Source organism: Mytilus californianus, unplaced genomic scaffold (genome assembly GCF_021869535.1).
Source record: "Mytilus californianus isolate M0D057914Y unplaced genomic scaffold, xbMytCali1.0.p SCAF_6, whole genome shotgun sequence".
Taxonomy (NCBI): Eukaryota; Metazoa; Mollusca; class Bivalvia; order Mytilida; family Mytilidae; genus Mytilus; species Mytilus californianus.
The window spans coordinates 102,668,544-102,687,504 of NW_026262712.1; the positions used below are offsets into that span (position 1 = coordinate 102,668,544).

Genomic DNA, 18,961 nt, shown 5'->3' on the forward strand with positions numbered 1-18,961 from the left:
GAAAGTTTAAGCCTAAACTTTGGAAGGGGGAGTATAAAATACCAGCATTTCACGGATGCAAACAACAACACACTACCTAAATGATTTAGGAAAATCTCGATTCAAGCTCGCATTTGCACCCAGGATTTAACAGCGGTATACTACTATTGCCTTTATTTACCAACAGATATAATATTTAGTGTTTATGAGAAATAAATTAATGAATTCTCTCGTGCAGCGATTTAACTGTGCATTCAATAGGATATTTCAAACTTCAGTTATTTTCGTCGAACCAGCTGTGTTTGATGAATATTGTATTGAATTTAAGATTCTTGAGTTAAGATTAATTCAAGATTGTTTTTGAATTATATATTACAATACGAATAATATTTAGTGCTCCAACGATTGGCCATTGTCTGTCTGTCTGTCTGTCTGTCTGTCTGTCTGTCTGTCTGTTTATTCGTTATTCGAGCACCACTCTAGAGCTGCGATCTGTGTACACAATTTACCATTCAACATTCTAACACAAAAATACAATGTACTTGTTCATAATTATACTTATTATTTATTTATTTTATTCTTTTAGTTATGGTGGTCATATTTTGATAAACAAAACGAATTATGGAAGGTCAGATTTAGGACCAGTATTATTAGGCGGTATAGAATGCCCTTGGAATTCAGAAGACCTGGACCAGTGTTCCGAACGTATGTGGGCTTTCGAAGATTTTAGAAATGTCTGTTCTTTTCTTCACCAATATGATGTAGAGTTAAAGTGTAGATCAGACCCATTCCCAGGTAACTACAATAAAATACATATACTCGAGGAGGAAAAAACAAAGCAATTTGCGACATGCACATTTTAAAATAAATGCGAGCAATGGTAAAAAGTTAAGCCTTCGTTATGTTTATCAAATATAGTTAATATTTCTAAATGGAATAAGGATATGTGGTTGTGATTGCCAATGAGATCACTATCCATTAAGTGACGTTGATGTTAGAAACTACAGGTCCACCGTACAGCCTTTAACAATGAACAAACACATACCATATAGCAAGCTATAAAAGGCCCCGACATAATTAAATGTTAAACACTTCAAATTTTAAAACCAAATTTTATATGTATAAACCTTTTAGTACTGTGATATGTTTTACTTAATTTTCAACCATGCTGCAGTATAATAAATTTACGTATTTTTTTTTAAGTAAATGTTATTACATTTTTTAAATCACAGTAAACAAGCAAAACATAAATCATTTACTTCAATCATGGAAGTATTATATTGACAGGAACTCCAACAAACTGACTTCAAACGTTTATAGTGCGATGCCGCAAAGTCGTTTAGTATCTGTTAATTGACTCGATATGTTATATGGATGTATGGGTTCAATCAAATTTTTGGAACCTCGTGATTGATCGTAATTACGAAATATACCGAAATAACCGGATGTGTACTTAATTGTCAAGGAAATGACATTTACCGACCATGTCACTAAATGACAAATATGTCAGTTTTGGCGGGTTTTGCTGCGTGAAAAGTAATAAAAAAAAAGAAACGAAAATCCCGCTACTGTTTTCACAAAAAAAAAACAACTACAAAAAAACTGAAGAGTAAAAATACTCACAAGCCATAAACATTTCAGTTTCAGTTACAATCAATTTAAACGGCTTTGATCGATAAAAAACATCATATTTTGGCATAATGTGAAATAGCTCATGGTCAATCAATCATATTATATCTCCTTATCTCCTCTATATATATTTTAATATTAGCTTGAAAACAATAAATTCCTTGTGTAAGGAAAAAAATAGTTGTAATCTGCATCTGTAATTGAGATTTATTGCTAAATGTTTTCAAATAGTTTGATTAATTGTTTACTGAAAGTCCAATGGCAAATATTTCATGTAATTCAGCAAGAAACAAAAAAATAAATTGCTTAACATACGTTGTAAGATGTTTCAGAACTGTTAAGCATATACACACAAAAATAAATTCAAATTTGGTTCCCATGATAAAATTTTAAGAATAAAAAAATATTATACTGCTTAGGGCCCATCATGATGATCGTTCTTTAAATGCATCCAGAAATATTTAAAGTTAAGCCATTCCTTAAAAAAAATCTGTCAGACGTCAGAGCAGTCTCGGACTAGGTTGAAGGTTGTTTTTAACTTTTGAATATTGTAAAAGGTGTAATAATTCATCTGTCTCGTTACCTGATACATGCTATGCAGAGGTCATCACGTGCGTGTAATTATTAACCTCTTTTAGTCTTAAAACCCTATTTGATTGATACGTTAATTACATTTTTCTACATTGAGACGATAGAGAAAACCATAAATATTCTAGTAACATTCGATAAAAATTTACATCCTTTAACTTAAATTGAGCTATCCTTCGCCATCCAACACAACACGCGCATTACATTATTTTCCGCAAACACCCGACTTCAGGTACATGTAATTTTTAATACCGGATATTTCCCGATTTTCACGTTCCAATGAATAAAACAAATTAAACAAAACTAAAAAATAATCTTGCCCTCTTTACGAATGCAGTTAATTTTCTTATGTCATTCTGTTAAATATGGACCGATTTTTTTAGATCGTTTCAGCCTTTGGCTTTATTTATTGAACTGAAACAGGTGTCGTTATTCATGTGACGATTCACAAATAACCACGGGAGTTTCCGTGTTTATTTATATTGGCAGGTAGATAAGACACTTGATACCAAATCACGTGATAAGACCAGCTTCAGTTAACAGAACAGGCAAAGGCGACATTGCAGATACCCCACAAAGGAGTTATCATGTACTTGACAAACTGATTCGGAACCTTTTATTTTCTTAAGGAAATCAGTGGGATGGGAATGTGCTATTTTTTCGTTGGAGTTCCTGTCAATATAATACTTCCATGCTTCAATGAACATAAGAATATTCACGTGATTATAAAGTTGTATTTTCCGTATTCACACTTAAGCTGCATCTGTACAATTAGAGGTGAAAAGAGTTTCTTTGTTTTAAAATGCTGCTATATATATTTCATTCAGATTTACATTTTTTTAAGAAAAACATTCTCTTTAAATAAAGGCAACAGTAGTATACCGCTGTTCGAAACTCATAAATCGATAGAGATAAAAACAAATCCGGGTTACAAACTAAAACTGAGGGAAACGCATCAAATATAAGAGGAGAACAACGACACAACAAAAACACAACATTAAAATGTAACACACACAGAAACGAACTATAATATAACAATGGCCATTTTCCTGACTTGGTACAGGACATTTTAAGAAAAAAATGGTGGGTTGAACCTGGTTTTGTGGCATGCCAAGTTATTTCTTGGATGAATTGAATGAATTTTTTCCATTAAGTACAGAAAATGTATACAGTATCTAGTAATGATTCTGAAATACATGGGTTCAGGGTTATATCTGGTCTATATACCAGCTTTGATAAGTGTTTGGTATTACTATAAGTTTTCACTTCGTACTATGAACATCAAAATTATTTATTTTGTAAAAATTTTTCCTTTCTCTATTTGAACTGGACACGTATACCTAACAACAAAATTATTTTCATTTACTTGTGTTTAAAGTAATTGCAAATGGCTGATATTTTTGTTCGAGCATATTGTTTTTCTTAAATTGTTTAACATTTCATTGCGGTATTACATGTTACTTTTATTATTCTTCCCTTAGTTTATTTATTTTGTATTTACATTGTATCATAGGTCAAATTTATTTGTTCAGTGTATGTTCACTGGTGTTAATATGTCCTTTGATTGAGTTAAGCTATTTCAGTTGATATTTTATAGTGTGTCTTTCTATGTTGTGATGTTACACTATTGTTTCGAAAAAAGGGTGAAGGTTTATTACCATTAAAACGTTTAAACCCGCTGCATTTGTTTGCACCTGTCCTAAGTCAGGAATCTGATGTTCAGTAGTTGTCGTTTGTTGATGTGGTTCATAAGTGTTTCTCTTTTCTCGTTTTTTATATAGATTAGACCGTTGGTTTTCCTGTTTGAATGGTTTTACACTAGTAATTTTTGGGGCCCTTTATAGCTTGCTGTTCGGTGTGAGCCAAGGCTCCGTGTTGAAGACCGTAATTTGACCTATAATGGTTTACTTTTGTAAATTTTGACTTAAATGGAGAGTTGTCTCATTGGCACTCATACCACATCTTCTTATATCTATGATTTATCTTTGAAGACGACTATAAATTCCTGCACAAAACATGTATATAAAATAAGGAGATGTGGTATGATTGCCAATGAGACAACTTTCCACCATAGTTTCATGTGGCTATAAAGGGATAAAGCATGCTTAATTTTAATTTTTCTATCGTGTGCAATGCCAAAAGGTTTGTTAACAGTATGGATAGGATATAGGATATTGAGTACTCATAAATTTACATATATATCAATATAGATTTATATATGTTCCAATTTTCAAAATCAAAATCAATGTTCGTACCGATAAAGAAATGTTTAAGAATGTTTCTGTGTTAAATTGACAACCTTTAAGAACAAGTTTATTTAAAAGATCAATGGAGTTACATGGATTGTATCTCAATTTACGGGCTCTATAAACAACGTCACAGTAAAATGTAGGATGAAATATCCCGTGTTAATACAGTCAAACTTCCTAACCAAAACTATGTTTCTATGAAAGAGTTAAATAAATGGTGCAATTAATTTGTGATAATGAAATCCCTGAATTAATGATTTACCAGTTGTACATAGATTACGTTCATTGACTTCTAAAAGGCGACTACAGACACGGGCATAGGGAACAAATAACAGTTGTAATTAATTTGTGATAACGAAATCCTTGACTTAATATTTTACGAGTTGTACATAAATAACGTTCAATAACATCTAAAAGGCGACTACAGACACAGGCATAGCGAAAAATGAGTAATATGCACGCCGTAGGAAATGTCAAAAGAGAATCGCAGTGCAAAAAAGAAAAAATAACAATCGTAAATTCGTGTACATAGTTTCATGTGTGAAACTAAAATATCTAGATCTAGACCAGGACAATTTTAGTACTCTGTATTTGATTTACAAACCATAGAACGTACCATATAACATCTATATAGTCCGGTGTTAGTACAAATTAGCCCTAACATAAAAAATATAGTCATTTTTTTAAATATGAATACATAAATAACTGAAAATTTTTATAATAGAATATGGGGATAAATATTTAAGACATCAATAACATTGACAAACCTTCGTATAATTTTATGAAACTTTGACAGACATTTTTTTTTAATTAAGAGAATCACCCTCAGCAAAGGAACATCATATGGCGGTGTAAACAGTAAAATAACAAAAATACTGAGGAAAATTCAAAACGGGAAGTCCCTAAGCAAATGGCAAAATCAAAAGCTTAAAAACATCAAACGAATGGAAACAACTGTCATATTCCTGACTTGGTACAGGCATTTCCTTATGTAGAAAATGGTTGATTAAACATGATTTTATAGCTAGCGAAACCACTTAACTTGTATGACAGTCGTATAGAATTCAATTATATTTACAACAATGTGTAAGCAAAACAAACAGACATAATAGGTAAACATGTCAAAGTAGGGGTACAGCAGTCAACATTGTAATATAATCTTTATCACTATAAAATAAATATCTATTTCAACAAAGAAAAATAAAATGGCATATAGACACTCTTTAGACAAAGTATATAGCAAACATGAAAGCCAAGAAAATAAAATTGACCATAGCCCAATAACCCAAAATTGACCATAGCACAACAGCACAATGGCGGGATGTATGAGTACCTAGCCACGCCTAAATAGATATAAGAAGATGTGGTATGAGTGCCAATGCGCCAACTCTCCATCCAAGTCACAATTTGTAAAAGTAAACCATTATAGGTCAAAGTGAGGTCTTCAACACGGAGCCTTGGTATATTACAAGAATTTGGACTAAACGGTAAAGGTTAAAAAAGTACAAGGACAAATGAAAAGAACACTATAACACGTAATTAAGATGATACACAACGGCAGTACCTATAGTCTATACTTAAGACCATCATGTATTATTTGTGAATTTGATAAGGAATATTTATCAACAAGGTCTTGGTATCTTCCAATGATTTTTTTTTACAAAAAGGACGAGACGTTCCTAAGCCTAACCTTGGCTCATCAATTTTATACTCAGACACTGGTGACGTTTTATAAAATCTGAGTAGCAGCTGCAAGCTCTTGAATACCTAAGGAGTTAGGAAATGTATATCCCATATGCAAGTGAAGTTGGTATATTGCTGCTAAGGTGGGGGGCATTTGTAATTTCAAAATTAAAATCGTCTCCTTTGTCATAGATTCTGGTACTGAGATGAATGCTTATGTCAATTTCTAGGTATATGTCTAAAAATGAGGTAGAGGAAGCCGTGTATGTTGTTTCTTTAATTTCTAGTTCTGAGGATATATTAATGGAATCCAATCAGAAAAGTTTGTTTTGTTAATAGTAAAAACATCATCAATATATCTAAATGTGAAATTAATGATCTGACTTCTTTGATCTTCTTGTTTTTGACAAGTGTCTGACGGAATTCCGACTCCTATGAAAATAAGAAGAGGTCGGCAAGATGAGGCGCACAGTTCGTTCCCATCGAAATGCCGACAACTTGTTGAAAAAGTCTATCTCCAAATTCAACAAATATGCATCAATAAGCATATAGATCACTTGTTCTTCTTTGTAGCAAGTGTTACCTTTTTAGCTCACCTCGCCCCAAAGGGCCAAGTGAGCTTTTCTCATCACTTGGCGTCCGTCGTCCGTCGTCGTCGTCCGTTAACTTTTACAAAAATCTCCTCCTCTGAAACTACTGGGCCAAATAAAACCAAACTTAGCCTTAAACATCCTTAGGGTATATAGTTTAAAAAATGAATCCGATGACCCCTCACATCAACCAAGATGACCGTCATGGCTAAAAATAGAACATGGGGGTAAAATGCAGTTTTTGGCTTATATCTCTGAAACTAAAGCATTTAGAGCAAATCTAACATTTGGAAAAATGTTCATCAAGTCAAGATCTATCTGCCCTGAAATTTTCAGACGCATCAGACAATCTGTTGTTGGGTTGCTGCCCCTGAATTGGTAATTTTAAGGAAATTTTGCAGTTTTTGGTTATTATCTTGAATATTATAATAGATAGAGATAAACTGTAAACAGCCATATTGTTCAGCAAAGTAAGATCTACAAATAAGTCAAATGACCAAAATTGTAAATTGACTCCAGAAAGACTTATTGCCCTTTCAAGTAAATTTTTCGTTAATTTTTGTAATCTTTTACAAAAATCTTCTCCTCTGAAACTACTGGGCCAAATTAAACCAAACTTTGCCTAAATCATCCTAAGGGTATATAGTTTGAAAAAATATATTTGATGACCCCGCCCATTAACATGATAGCCGCCATGGCTAAAAATAGAACATGGGGTAAAATGCAGTTTTTGGCTTATATCTCTTAAACTAAAGCATTTAGAGCAAATCTGAAAGGGTAAAAATGTTCATCATGTCAAAATCTATCCGCCCCTGAAATGGTAATTTTACGAAATTTTGCAGTTTTGGGTTATTATCCTGAATATTATAACAGATAGAGATAAACTGTAATCATGCAAAATTGTTCAGCAAAGTAAGATCTACAAATAAGTCAACATGACCAAAATTATCAATTGACCTCATGAAGAGTTATTGCCCTTTAAAGTTCATTTTTCACAATTTTTCTTAAATTTTTTTTCAAAAATCTTCTCCTCTGAAACTACTGGACCAAATTAAATCAAACATCTTAAATTTTTGTAATCTTTTACAAAGATAGGTAGACTGTGACTCTGTGTAGGAGTGTTTGTCTTTAAATGAGGATTTTTTATATCCTCTTTTGTGCTTTGAGCAAAAACTAAAGAAAATAGAGAGAAACTAAACAGGCTAAATGATCAGCAATACAAGATCATCAAAACAGATTTTTGGCATGAATTCTATTCCTGTCTACAATGTTGGATTGTGTTCTTTGTTGAATATGCACATAGACCAAGGTGAGCAACACAGGCTCTTTAGAGCCTCTAGTTCTTCGCTATTAACAAAATATTCCGTATGGTATTCCCATGGCAACAAATTTATAGCATATGCTATTACTTTTGTATTGAAACGCATATGGATTATTTCTTTTAGACTACTTTTCAATTTCACAATGGGATGGTGGTATACAGGGTTGAAAACTAGAAAGTTTTAATAGAATTAATTTCAGAGAAAGATCGAGATTTAAAATTATCAAGAAATTCTTAAGGGTTTTTAGAATCCATAATATGGTTAATAATACCACTACTCGAGTAAGCAGTTTCACAGTATTTCTGAAGACCCTCTTTCACTGTGGACAGAATTTGTTTCAATCGTATGATCAATTCCTTTGTAGAACATGCAGATGAGCCGGTTATGTATTGTTGTTTGTACGGAATTTTTTTAAGCTTAGGTATCCAATTAAAACAAGGTTAGTCCTCATATTTGCTGTTCAATGTTATGTTCATTGAAGCCATGAAGGACTTATAATTCGCCAAAATCTCATCCTTGTCAAATGATAAGTTTTTGTATGTGAGATTACCTGAGTGCTCATTTATTCCTAATGCTTTTACAAGACACTTATAGTAGTACGATTAAAATACAATGACAATATTAGTTAAAGCTTTGTCCGCAGGAACAACAACATATGTATTGTAAAGAGATGATAGACATTTCACAGCTTTTTTGTCTCTGAAAACGGACTTTGGTCGATCATTCACACAGTTTTTCAACTGATGAATTCGACGATTTATCAGAAACCTGATGGTTTGACCCATTCTGACAAACTGTCCAGTTCAACTTAAAGGAAGACGAAACGCTAATTGAGCGTTTTTCTGGATTGAGGATAAACAACTTATCAATCAAGATTTATAGCTGTATGATTTACTGATCCAAACAAAAGTACCAGACTGATTTCAATCATATACCAAAGTACACATTTTAGTTTTAATCACCTGACAAGCAAATATAAGGAGATACAAAGACAAAGTAAAATAACCAGTGCCAAACAGCAACTGTATTTTTTTTTTTTTTTTGTATTTTCGTTCTTTTCTGTCATTAAATGGTAGAAATGCAAAAGCAAAAATAGAACAAATATAAACAAAAATATACAATAATAAACTGCAGATTTGGGAGAAAAACATCAAACAGATGAGGATCACATATTTTGAGTCCTCAATGCTCATTTACTTCGTATTTTTTAGACCTTTTTACTTTTTGTACTCGAGCGTCAAAATTATAAGCCTGGTATCTTTTGTGATTATTTTATACTATTGAAGTAAACTAATAATTCAAAAGATAAATCAATAAAATAACCAATTTAAATAAAATATATATCGAACATCAAGTAGACAAGCAAAAGATACCAACCTTCGCCTCTTCGTGTTATTTGATTCAGTATACTGAACGTTCTGTTATTATTGCCTTATACATTTTAAATTGAAAGTAATAAACTATAGCATGAGAAGCCTTCTAATTTCAGAAGCCTGCTATAAAAACAAAGTAGTAATTGCACAATTTTACATATCTGTTCTGGATGTATAATCTGCTTACGATGTTGTGCAACCTGTTCTACAAAATTATTCATATATTCTAATATTTATGTTAGAGGTGTTCCTGTTCATGCGACGTTCAGACAATGACGAAAAACAAGCTTCTCCGTGCAGGGTGATAAAATATTAGTTATGGGAAATAGTAGATTGTCTCTGTCATTGTAACTTATCAAAGTCTGTCATTTTAACGTGAAGTATGATAAATATTGTTAACCCATACAAAGTCTGTATGATCACTACCACGAGTGACTGGCTAAGATTGGAAGAAACATAATGATATATATATCAAGACATGTTTTAAACATTTTGGATGATAACTCAGGTATGCCATTATTGGTAAAAAAGCATTTACTGAAACTTGAAAATTACTTATAAAATGAATATTTTCGTTATTTTTTCCCATAAGGATATTGTATTTTACTCTATAAATACAAGACAGTCATACATTGGACTCATATTTGCATTCCCCAATAAAAGTGTGATTTGGGGAGCATCTGCTTGTATTGCAAACTTTTTTATTTATTGTTTTTAAGATTATGAAATACAGTTATTTGGAGGAAATTCAAACAATGAAGGACAGCTTCTTTTAAAATATCATGACAAATGGTCTACAGTATACTACGATCATGGTTTTTCAGCAACAAATGTAGCTGTTGTCTGCAAACAGTTGGGATACAGGTATGTTTTTTTCATATAAATCAAAGTATTAGATAAACAAACAATATAACGTTGAAAGTACATATTGGTGTAATAAATAAAGTCCTCATAGATACCAGTATTGCAATTTTATATATGCGCCAGACGCGCGTTTCGTCTACAAAAGACTCATCAGTGACGCTCAGATCAAAAACAGTTAAAAAGGCCAAATAAAATACGAAGTTGAAGAGCATTGAGGACCAAAAATTCCCAAAAGGTTTGCCAAATACAGCTAAAGTAATCTATTCCTGAGGTAGAAAAGCCTTATTTTTTAAAAAATTCAAAGTTTTGTAAACAGTTAATTTATAATTATGACCATATCAATGATAATTCATGTCACCACAGAAGTGCTGACTACTGGGCTGGTATAAAAGTATGAAACATATCTTTCTACAATAAAACTTTAAGCATACTTTGTCAGTTACACTGCTTATGATGTATAAACAGAATTGATTGTTTAATTTTTTTACAAATTTGTGGGTTTTTGATACAGGAAAATGCAAAAGATATGACTTTTTTTTTTACAATGAATGGCAAATCTGTCAAAGAATCTTCATCTTAGAATTCCTGAACAGATGATAAAATATGCGGTTTTTGTCAAGATTTCTGTCAAATATTTCTATAAGCAGATTGAAATTGATATTTTCCTAGGTTGAAATATTATGTGTTTTGTATTTTAAATAAATTTGTTAAAACGTATCTGCGAGTTTCATGGGATAAAATTGAGAATGGAAATGGGGAATATGTCAAAGAGTCAACACCCGGCCAAAGAGTAGATAACATGGATGAATAGAAACAAGCATACGAGTTGTGCATGAATTATGAATTTACATTTAGGTGCATATTGTTAATACAACTGTTTCATAAACCGCGCCTCTTTTGGGGAGATATTTGATATTCTTACTAGATATTTTGTTTTGTTTCCTTACTGGTTCCCAGATATTATTCTATTTTTCTTCTCATAGAGACACAACTTGGGAATATTACCAGTATAAATACACATGGATAGATATCAAATTGAATTCTGAGAAAGACTGAAAGTTTTAAAAGTGAGGTAGAACATAGTTTTAGTATAAGTTTAAACTCTTAGACATTCGTGGCATATAAATGTTGAAAATATGTCACAGAGCCCTATGTTTTGACCTTTGAAAAAAAGAAGTGCATATAAACTGTCAATTATAGGGTTTAGTTGTTTTACGAAACTTCATAGTAAACGTTGCACAGTTTTAGCCATAAAAGGAGAGACTATGGGAAATTGCATTGTCTATATTTAAAGAAGTGCAACGTTTACGGTTTTATATGTATATTGATAGTACACTCTTTTTTCTGTTCATTTAATTAGTATTGGTATATTAACAAACTTAATAATATCTTCTCTTGATGCTTTTATCTTATCTTATCTTATCTTATCTTATCTTATCTTATCTTATCTTATCTAATCTTATCTTATCGTATCTCATCGTATCTTATCGTATCGTATCGTATCTTGTTATCTTATCTAATCTTATTCATTATTTCTTATCTTTTCTGTGAACGTCTATCAAATATATTTCAAATATATACTATGTATATTGCAGACATGGCGGAGAAATGCACACTAAGCAATCCGTGTATGAAAATAGTCGACGAAAGTGGTTAATACTGGAATGTAATGGGAAAGAACAAAATGTGGGACATTGTAACACAGTGAGAGAAGAAGATTATCATTATAGTGAAAATGCAGTATTCATAAAATGCTATGAAACCAGCGATACCGGTATGTTCGTGTCCTCATTGTTTTACAAATTATTGCCTATTAAACAAATCATCACATCAAATAGCTTGATATTGAAAACTGATAGCGTATGCAAAGCGGTAGTAGCTTGAAATATCATGAAAAATATAAATATAGAGCAACGAAATTTAACGACAGTATTTCCCAACACTAGCGGCAATGATAAATTGTAGCAACTTTTGTGTTGTTTATTTGATAATCTTGCAACGGGAAACAATTAAACAGATACTTGAGGGATAACAATTCGAGCATATATTCAATACATAGAAGGGATATGAATGATCTGTATATGCAACATTGTTCTAAAAATAACAATTTTTTGTAGAACTCCAAATGACGGTCTCTTTAGAAAATGATGGAAAAGTTATTGTCCATCGACAGGGAGAAACTTGTAAAATATGCGCCTACGATTGGGAATGGGATGATGTAGGCGCTACCACTGTCTGTCGTATGCTAAATAATAGGTACAAATTATTGTATTCTTAAATAGGTCTCAAACCCAAACATTTGAAAGAGTTATTAGGGTTATAGTATGTCATGCTAAATTTACAAATACCACAGGATATCCACCAATAACTTCCTCTGAGTAATTTGTTTAATCCAGAAAACCCAAAATTCATTTAAGTGATATTTTCATTTATTAGCACGTCTTGATGGACACCGATGGTGGTTGTTTGTTGACATGCTTTATAACATCATTATTCTTTAATGTTCCATTAGTAAATTTAGAAATTGTTAAGAAACTTAAATTCCAAATCCTTCAGTCTAAATTGACCTTAGTAAGATTTGGCTATTCTTTTTGTGTGCATTTAAGCACAACACGTATTCTGGTACTTCGACATCTTTTTTAAGTTGTAAGCATTCCTTGTACAGGTTAATCCAGAAAAGCGTTTTGGACACACCAAATGTATTGTGCAATATTCATTTAAACCGAGCTTGTTGAAATCATACTTGAAAGAAGCGGAAAGATAGTTCATCGAATTATAAATCTGTAACTATATCATACTTAGAATATCATATAATTGAGAAGTAAATCACTTTGCACAAAACTTGATCAAAACAAATTAAAGACAGCAGGTTTTTAGATCATTATACAAAATTCTTGCCCTTTTGCCAAAATAATAATGCACTCTGAGACTTACTGTAACCTTAATTTGATTTAAGATTAATTAAGATTTGCGAATGTCGTAAAATGTAATGTTAAATTGCTGGCGTAATACCACCATTTTTGTATCCCGATAAGTCTTTGTTAAATTAGCATTTGCAAAAAATTATGCAGAATTTATCTTTGTTCCATATAAAGAGTTACTTGGCATGAGTATAGCTTATCCTGTGCAGTACTATAGTCAATTTTACTTAACAAGTCATTGCATATAAGATAATAGGCATCACTTGGAGTTAACCAATCAAATTTTCACCCCCTTTTCCCTGTTAACAAGCTTTAGTAACCATGTCTCCTCAAGTCTTCATAATATATTATAGAAACACCAAATAAAAAATAATGGTGTTTTAGAATACCCGAGATATATTTTTTTATGACTCAAAAATTACTGTCAAATTCAAGGGAGAATTTGTTTTCGATCCTTTTTCGTATGAAACTGGATGTGGCGTACTACATGTATGTTTCGATTCTATTACACCTACTGACGAAACATTTAAGTAACGAAGTGTGACTTTAACTAACGCTTATGCACCACATCAAACAAGAAGATCGATATGTCACACAGTACTATTTTGTATGTGCTCCTGATGATACATGTTCAAGGCAGTGAAAACAGTACTTAAGCTTTGATGTTCCCAACTATTGACAATTTCCGTCATAAATAATACTTTAAAGTAGATACCTATATTTTCAATATTCAAAGTCATTTTAAAAACAAAATAATGGATGCATTTGTTTCCTTGTTACAGAACAGAGTGTATATATATATATATATATATATATATATATATATAAGAAAATTAATAAAAGATAATAACGGTTTCAATTCATCAATTTTACTAGCGCTTTCACTGCTTTAACAGATCCTTAGGTAATGTGACGTGTATACATAAGTGTTATACAAAACAATTGATTGAACAATAGTATGACGTTAACAAATTCAAGGGAGACTACTAATTTCATTTTAAAATTTGAGTAAAGTCTTTAAAATGTTATTTAAAATATCATTTATCATTTAATCTCGAGTTGAGAATGTTTATGAATAGTTCTTCTTTCTTCTTCCGGAGAAAATCCTTTTGGCGAATATATAATTACAAAGGTTAATAAATCTTCAATGAGTTTATTAAGATTTACAATATATATTCAACGTTAACTTCATACAGCTATATCCTTTATAGAAATAAAATAATAAGAAATTTACTAGTTTCAGCAATGGAACTGCAACACACTTGCCATATGAATTGTCTTCTCAAAATGATCCAGAAATGGAGAATAGTATACAACTACTTTACTGTCCAAGAGGAGTTTCACATCTAGGAGATTGTTTCTACGGGCGTGATCCCGACACCAGGGCTAGGTGGTTAGGTCCATGGGGACCAGGTGATTGCGCTAATGACAAATACGAAGTACTTCGTGCAGGTGTTAGATGCAACATTTGAAATTTGAAAAATAAGTTCAATAAAATAGAAATAATGTACATCTTAACAAGAGGTAGAACATGAATCTAAAATGTACCGTTAAAACATCTTATATAATTTTTATGCACAGTCATTTTGTTATTTAATTATCACAAATTCCTCCTATTAAGCAGAATGATGGGATTAAAATACAATGTTCAAAATGAGTCATAACCGAATCAGGGATGTTTAAACTGCTCAGTGGAAAACGGCCAGCTAACATCAGAGCCGCTATAGTTTGGGATATTAGATAACTAAAGAGGTATCTACACACCCTAAGGCCAATTCATTACTGCCTAGTACCACTCCATTCCTCAGTTTGTTGGGATGTAATTATCTAGGTTGTCGAAAAAGAGAGGCGAAAGATCCCAGAGGGACATTCAAACTTACTAATAAGTATTCCATTCCAATCGTACTATCATTTTAGAGGTTTGATTAATATTCCCATGCAAGTACATGTAGAGGTGGCCACATGGTTGGGATACTGGTATGACAAAACCAATGTGTCTAGTAGATTTGTCTCCCCAGTAGAGATATCTAGCTACCTAGTATCCGTAGGTACATGTAGTAGAGGTCCTTACTCAATACTGTGCAGAATATCTACTCTGTACATTGTACATGCCTGTGTGATTGCTATATCCAGTAAGCTCGGCTGATGACTTCCACCCTACAGAGCCGACTGTTCAATACTCACCATCGGAGAGGCCCTCACAGAGAAAAATAAAAAGACACTGAAGTCTACTCCCGCCATTCGCCCGCACCTCTTTCTTTTTTTTTTTCTTCTACTTTTTCAGCCGCTTCCAGGTTCCTTCCCGGCCAGCTTACCAACAAATACCGATTTGAAAAAGAAAATTTAATATGATTATACTCTACGCTTGCTTTCGGAAACTGCGACCATCATTATGTGTTTATGATAAAATTACGAGATACGGTATGATTGCCAATGAGACAACTATCTAACAGAAACCCAATAACGTTGATGTTTGCAGCAATTGGTCACGCTGAAAGTAATATTTCTATACCAAATTTCCCAAGCAATGCTATGTTAATTGTTTTCCGGGTTTCGAACTAAAGCAATATGTTATTTCTTTGGGGTATTACGTCTGGCGTTCGAGATTGTGCTTCATTTTCCTTGATACCATTTAATAATTACTTTTAGACGAGGTGGTTTAGGTACTGATTCATGTCGCAGCAAATCTGATGGTTGAGGTGAAGCGGCTTGACAAGAAAAACATACGTCTTCATTTTGGATTAAACGATAATCTCTCTTTTAGGATCAAATGGATCGCATGCTGAATTTGAACTTGTCAATATCTATTCTCCGTCATGATGGAAGGATGTAAGATTGCCAATGAGATAACTATCCACCAGAAACCAAAGAACGTGGATAAAAGAAACTTTGTAGTTATTATTATGGAATATTTACACAAAGGTTGTCTTGTGACGGTTAAGTAGAATTGCAGTCTGTTAGATGAATTATACAAGTTATAGGTTATGACTAGGACGCAAAGTTACCTAGGCGGAAGAACAGGAAACATTAATAGTGTGGACCAACACACGCTGATGATATTGCTATGCTTCAAAACAATGAAAATGAAGTCTTTACTAGACAATGTACTAGTACATAAAATGATTTTGCGTCATTCAAGCCAAACAAATATGAAACTGATTTAGATTTGGCTTCTAGTCTTCGTTTCCGGTCCCTATCTGATTTAGAGTTGGCTACTAGTCTTCGTTTCTGGTCCCTATCTGATTTAGATTTGGCTACCAGTCTTCGTTTCTGACTCTATCTGATTTAGATTTGGCTACCAGTCTTCGTTTCTGGTCCCTATCTGATTTAGATTTGGCTTCTAGTCTTCGTTTCTGGTCCCTATTTGTTTTGGTCATATAGCTCCTCACATTATAATAAAAAACACCATTGGTCTTGATTGTTCCTGGTGTAGGTAAATCGTGAAAAACACTTTGGACGCAACTAATTGTGTTATTTTCATTTACCAATATATATAAATCGACAGTGATAGTTAACTAAGACCTGCATTTTAAGACAAATAAACAATTCAATTTCCGTACTCTGAACTTTCCATTTTTGTGTAGTAATATTCAAGCAGCGCCTGCATATGGACTACATATTTATCAGTTGACGCGATATTCTAGAGCTTGTGTTTCATATAATGATTTCCTTGATAGATGGTTACTGCTTCCAAGGAAGCTACTGCATCAAAGGTATCAAGTATCAAAATTGAAGTCGTCCCTTCGAAGGTTTTACGGATGTCACCATTTTTTATTGCTTGTAATGGAATAGCTGTGCTGCAGATGACCACGGATATGTTCCACTTATTGTAACCACAATCCCGTCCTGTTTTCGTCGATTGTGACATTTCCGGAAGTGAATGTTGACAGGAATTTACTTGCATGAGAAAACGACAGATGGCACATGTGGAGCAGAACCGGAGTTCAAACTAGGATTTTAGTGGGGTTCGTGTTGCCCTATTTTGTAGTTTTCTATGAAATTATTTTTTTTATTCTTGCTTGTTCTTTTCGTCGTTTTTATGTGTGATCATGATGTGGCTGTGTTATTGACTTATGATTGTTGAAGTCTCCTTGGTTTTGAAAATCCGCTTTCAAATATGGACTTCCAAAAAGCTCAGGCTTTAATAATTACTTACTCCAACTACGAACAAAATGTGCCATTCAACAATATTGAACAGAACCGTGGTTAAATCTGTGAAAAAAATCTGCAATAATAGATAAAAACCGATAATATCAAGTCAAGGCCATTTAAGAATCCACATCAAATATGGAAGCTTGTTTTAAACAACAATCTCGAAGTTAAAAAGGCCGAGATGAATGCAAAGCTTAATACTAGAATGTATGTCTCACAAGTAGAGAGGACCAAATTCAGCAAGAACTTGAAAAGCGATGCATGTGCATCATATGGACTAGCTAAGGAATATATTGTACACTTTGTGCTAGAATCTAAGGTACTGCAAAATAGAGAGAATCACATTTAACAACGCTCAAATATCAAGAACCCCACGGGTTGAATGGGCTGTAGATCTATTGGTCATACCTGGACATTTCACGTCCGCAAGTAAAATCCTTGCTGAAGTAGTGCGTCCGTTTGGCTGTAAGGAATATATAAATATTAATCCATGTCCGACTGAACATTATGGTGACGTTAATTCCGATTCCTTGCATTACTGTGTAAGGAGAGTTTCACTTTCTCTGGAAGTTTGAGAAACATTGCAACATCTCTCTGAGGGATTCGTGGATGACTTGTTGTAAAACCAAACATCTGTCCGTATCCAACATATACTCATTTTACATTGGTTATCCAAATTTCCCGGCCTTTATCACGGTGAGACTACCTACTGGTATTTATTCATTGTAAATTAGTCTTCGTCTCCAATAAAAAAGAACAATATTTGTCCCATGATGTTAAGTATTAAATCATTAATCGGTGAATCAATCGAATGTTAAATTGGAAATAATTTTGCTAAAGATATTTTAGATAGAATTGTGAGACAGACTAATAGACCTTTTCAAAAACTGCCCACACGTACAAGTGACAACGACGCCGACAGACAAAAGAACGTAAAATGTAAAGGAATCGTCTTAAAAGAAGTAATTTTAGTATATGAATATTACAAGTTACAAGTAGATTATTGGCTTGAAAATGCTTGACTTTATATCTGCTCTACTTACCACTACGGTATTTTTTGTTGTTGTAAATCATTCGTTAATTTTTTTTATTGAGTGTGAAGAAAATGCCGGAAGGGTCTATAAGTTTTATTTCATCTTTTTGAACGATAAGCTTATAACATTTTTTATGTGCCTGTCCCAAGTCAGGAGCCTGCATTTAGTGACAATCTATTTCATTTTCGGCTTTTTTCTTCAAATTTTCTGGCTACCGATTGATTTAAGGTGTCGTAAATATTGTTACCACAGGGTGGCGATTTGGAAATTTTTCACAGTCTTCTGTGAAATATAGCGGACCATGTCTATCAATTCGCTGGCAATATTCTTATCAACGTTCAATCAACTCGTGATGATTACCATAAAACTCACAAAGGGATTACCTCTGAATATTTGGACAACACACCACTGTTTGAGATAGCAGTTTGGTCCTGTCCAAAAGTTTCTGTTATGGTAACAAACTTTCTAGTTACGTATATATGAGTTGAGAGATATAAACTCCTTAAGCAGGTGCTGCTGGCATTTTGCTACAGAGGAACGGGAAGTTGATTCCAAATTGTTTCCAATCCACTAAAAA

The 18,961-nt window shown here is 32.8% G+C and overlaps 1 protein-coding gene across 1 annotated transcript in view; it reads left to right on the plus strand.

Moving 5' to 3' along the window:
- LOC127705218 (scavenger receptor cysteine-rich domain superfamily protein-like) overlaps window positions 1-14,776 on the plus strand; it is a 33,472-nt gene extending 18,696 nt beyond the window's left edge. Inside the window, exons 10-14 of the mRNA XM_052209532.1 lie at window positions 566-774; window positions 10,133-10,277; window positions 11,873-12,051; window positions 12,395-12,533; window positions 14,436-14,776. Coding sequence (XP_052065492.1) covers window positions 566-774; window positions 10,133-10,277; window positions 11,873-12,051; window positions 12,395-12,533; window positions 14,436-14,670 — 907 coding nt within the window. The 3' untranslated portion in view covers window positions 14,671-14,776. The remainder of the gene's footprint in view (window positions 1-565; window positions 775-10,132; window positions 10,278-11,872; window positions 12,052-12,394; window positions 12,534-14,435) is intronic.
- Window positions 14,777-18,961: the final 4,185 nt, after the last annotated feature.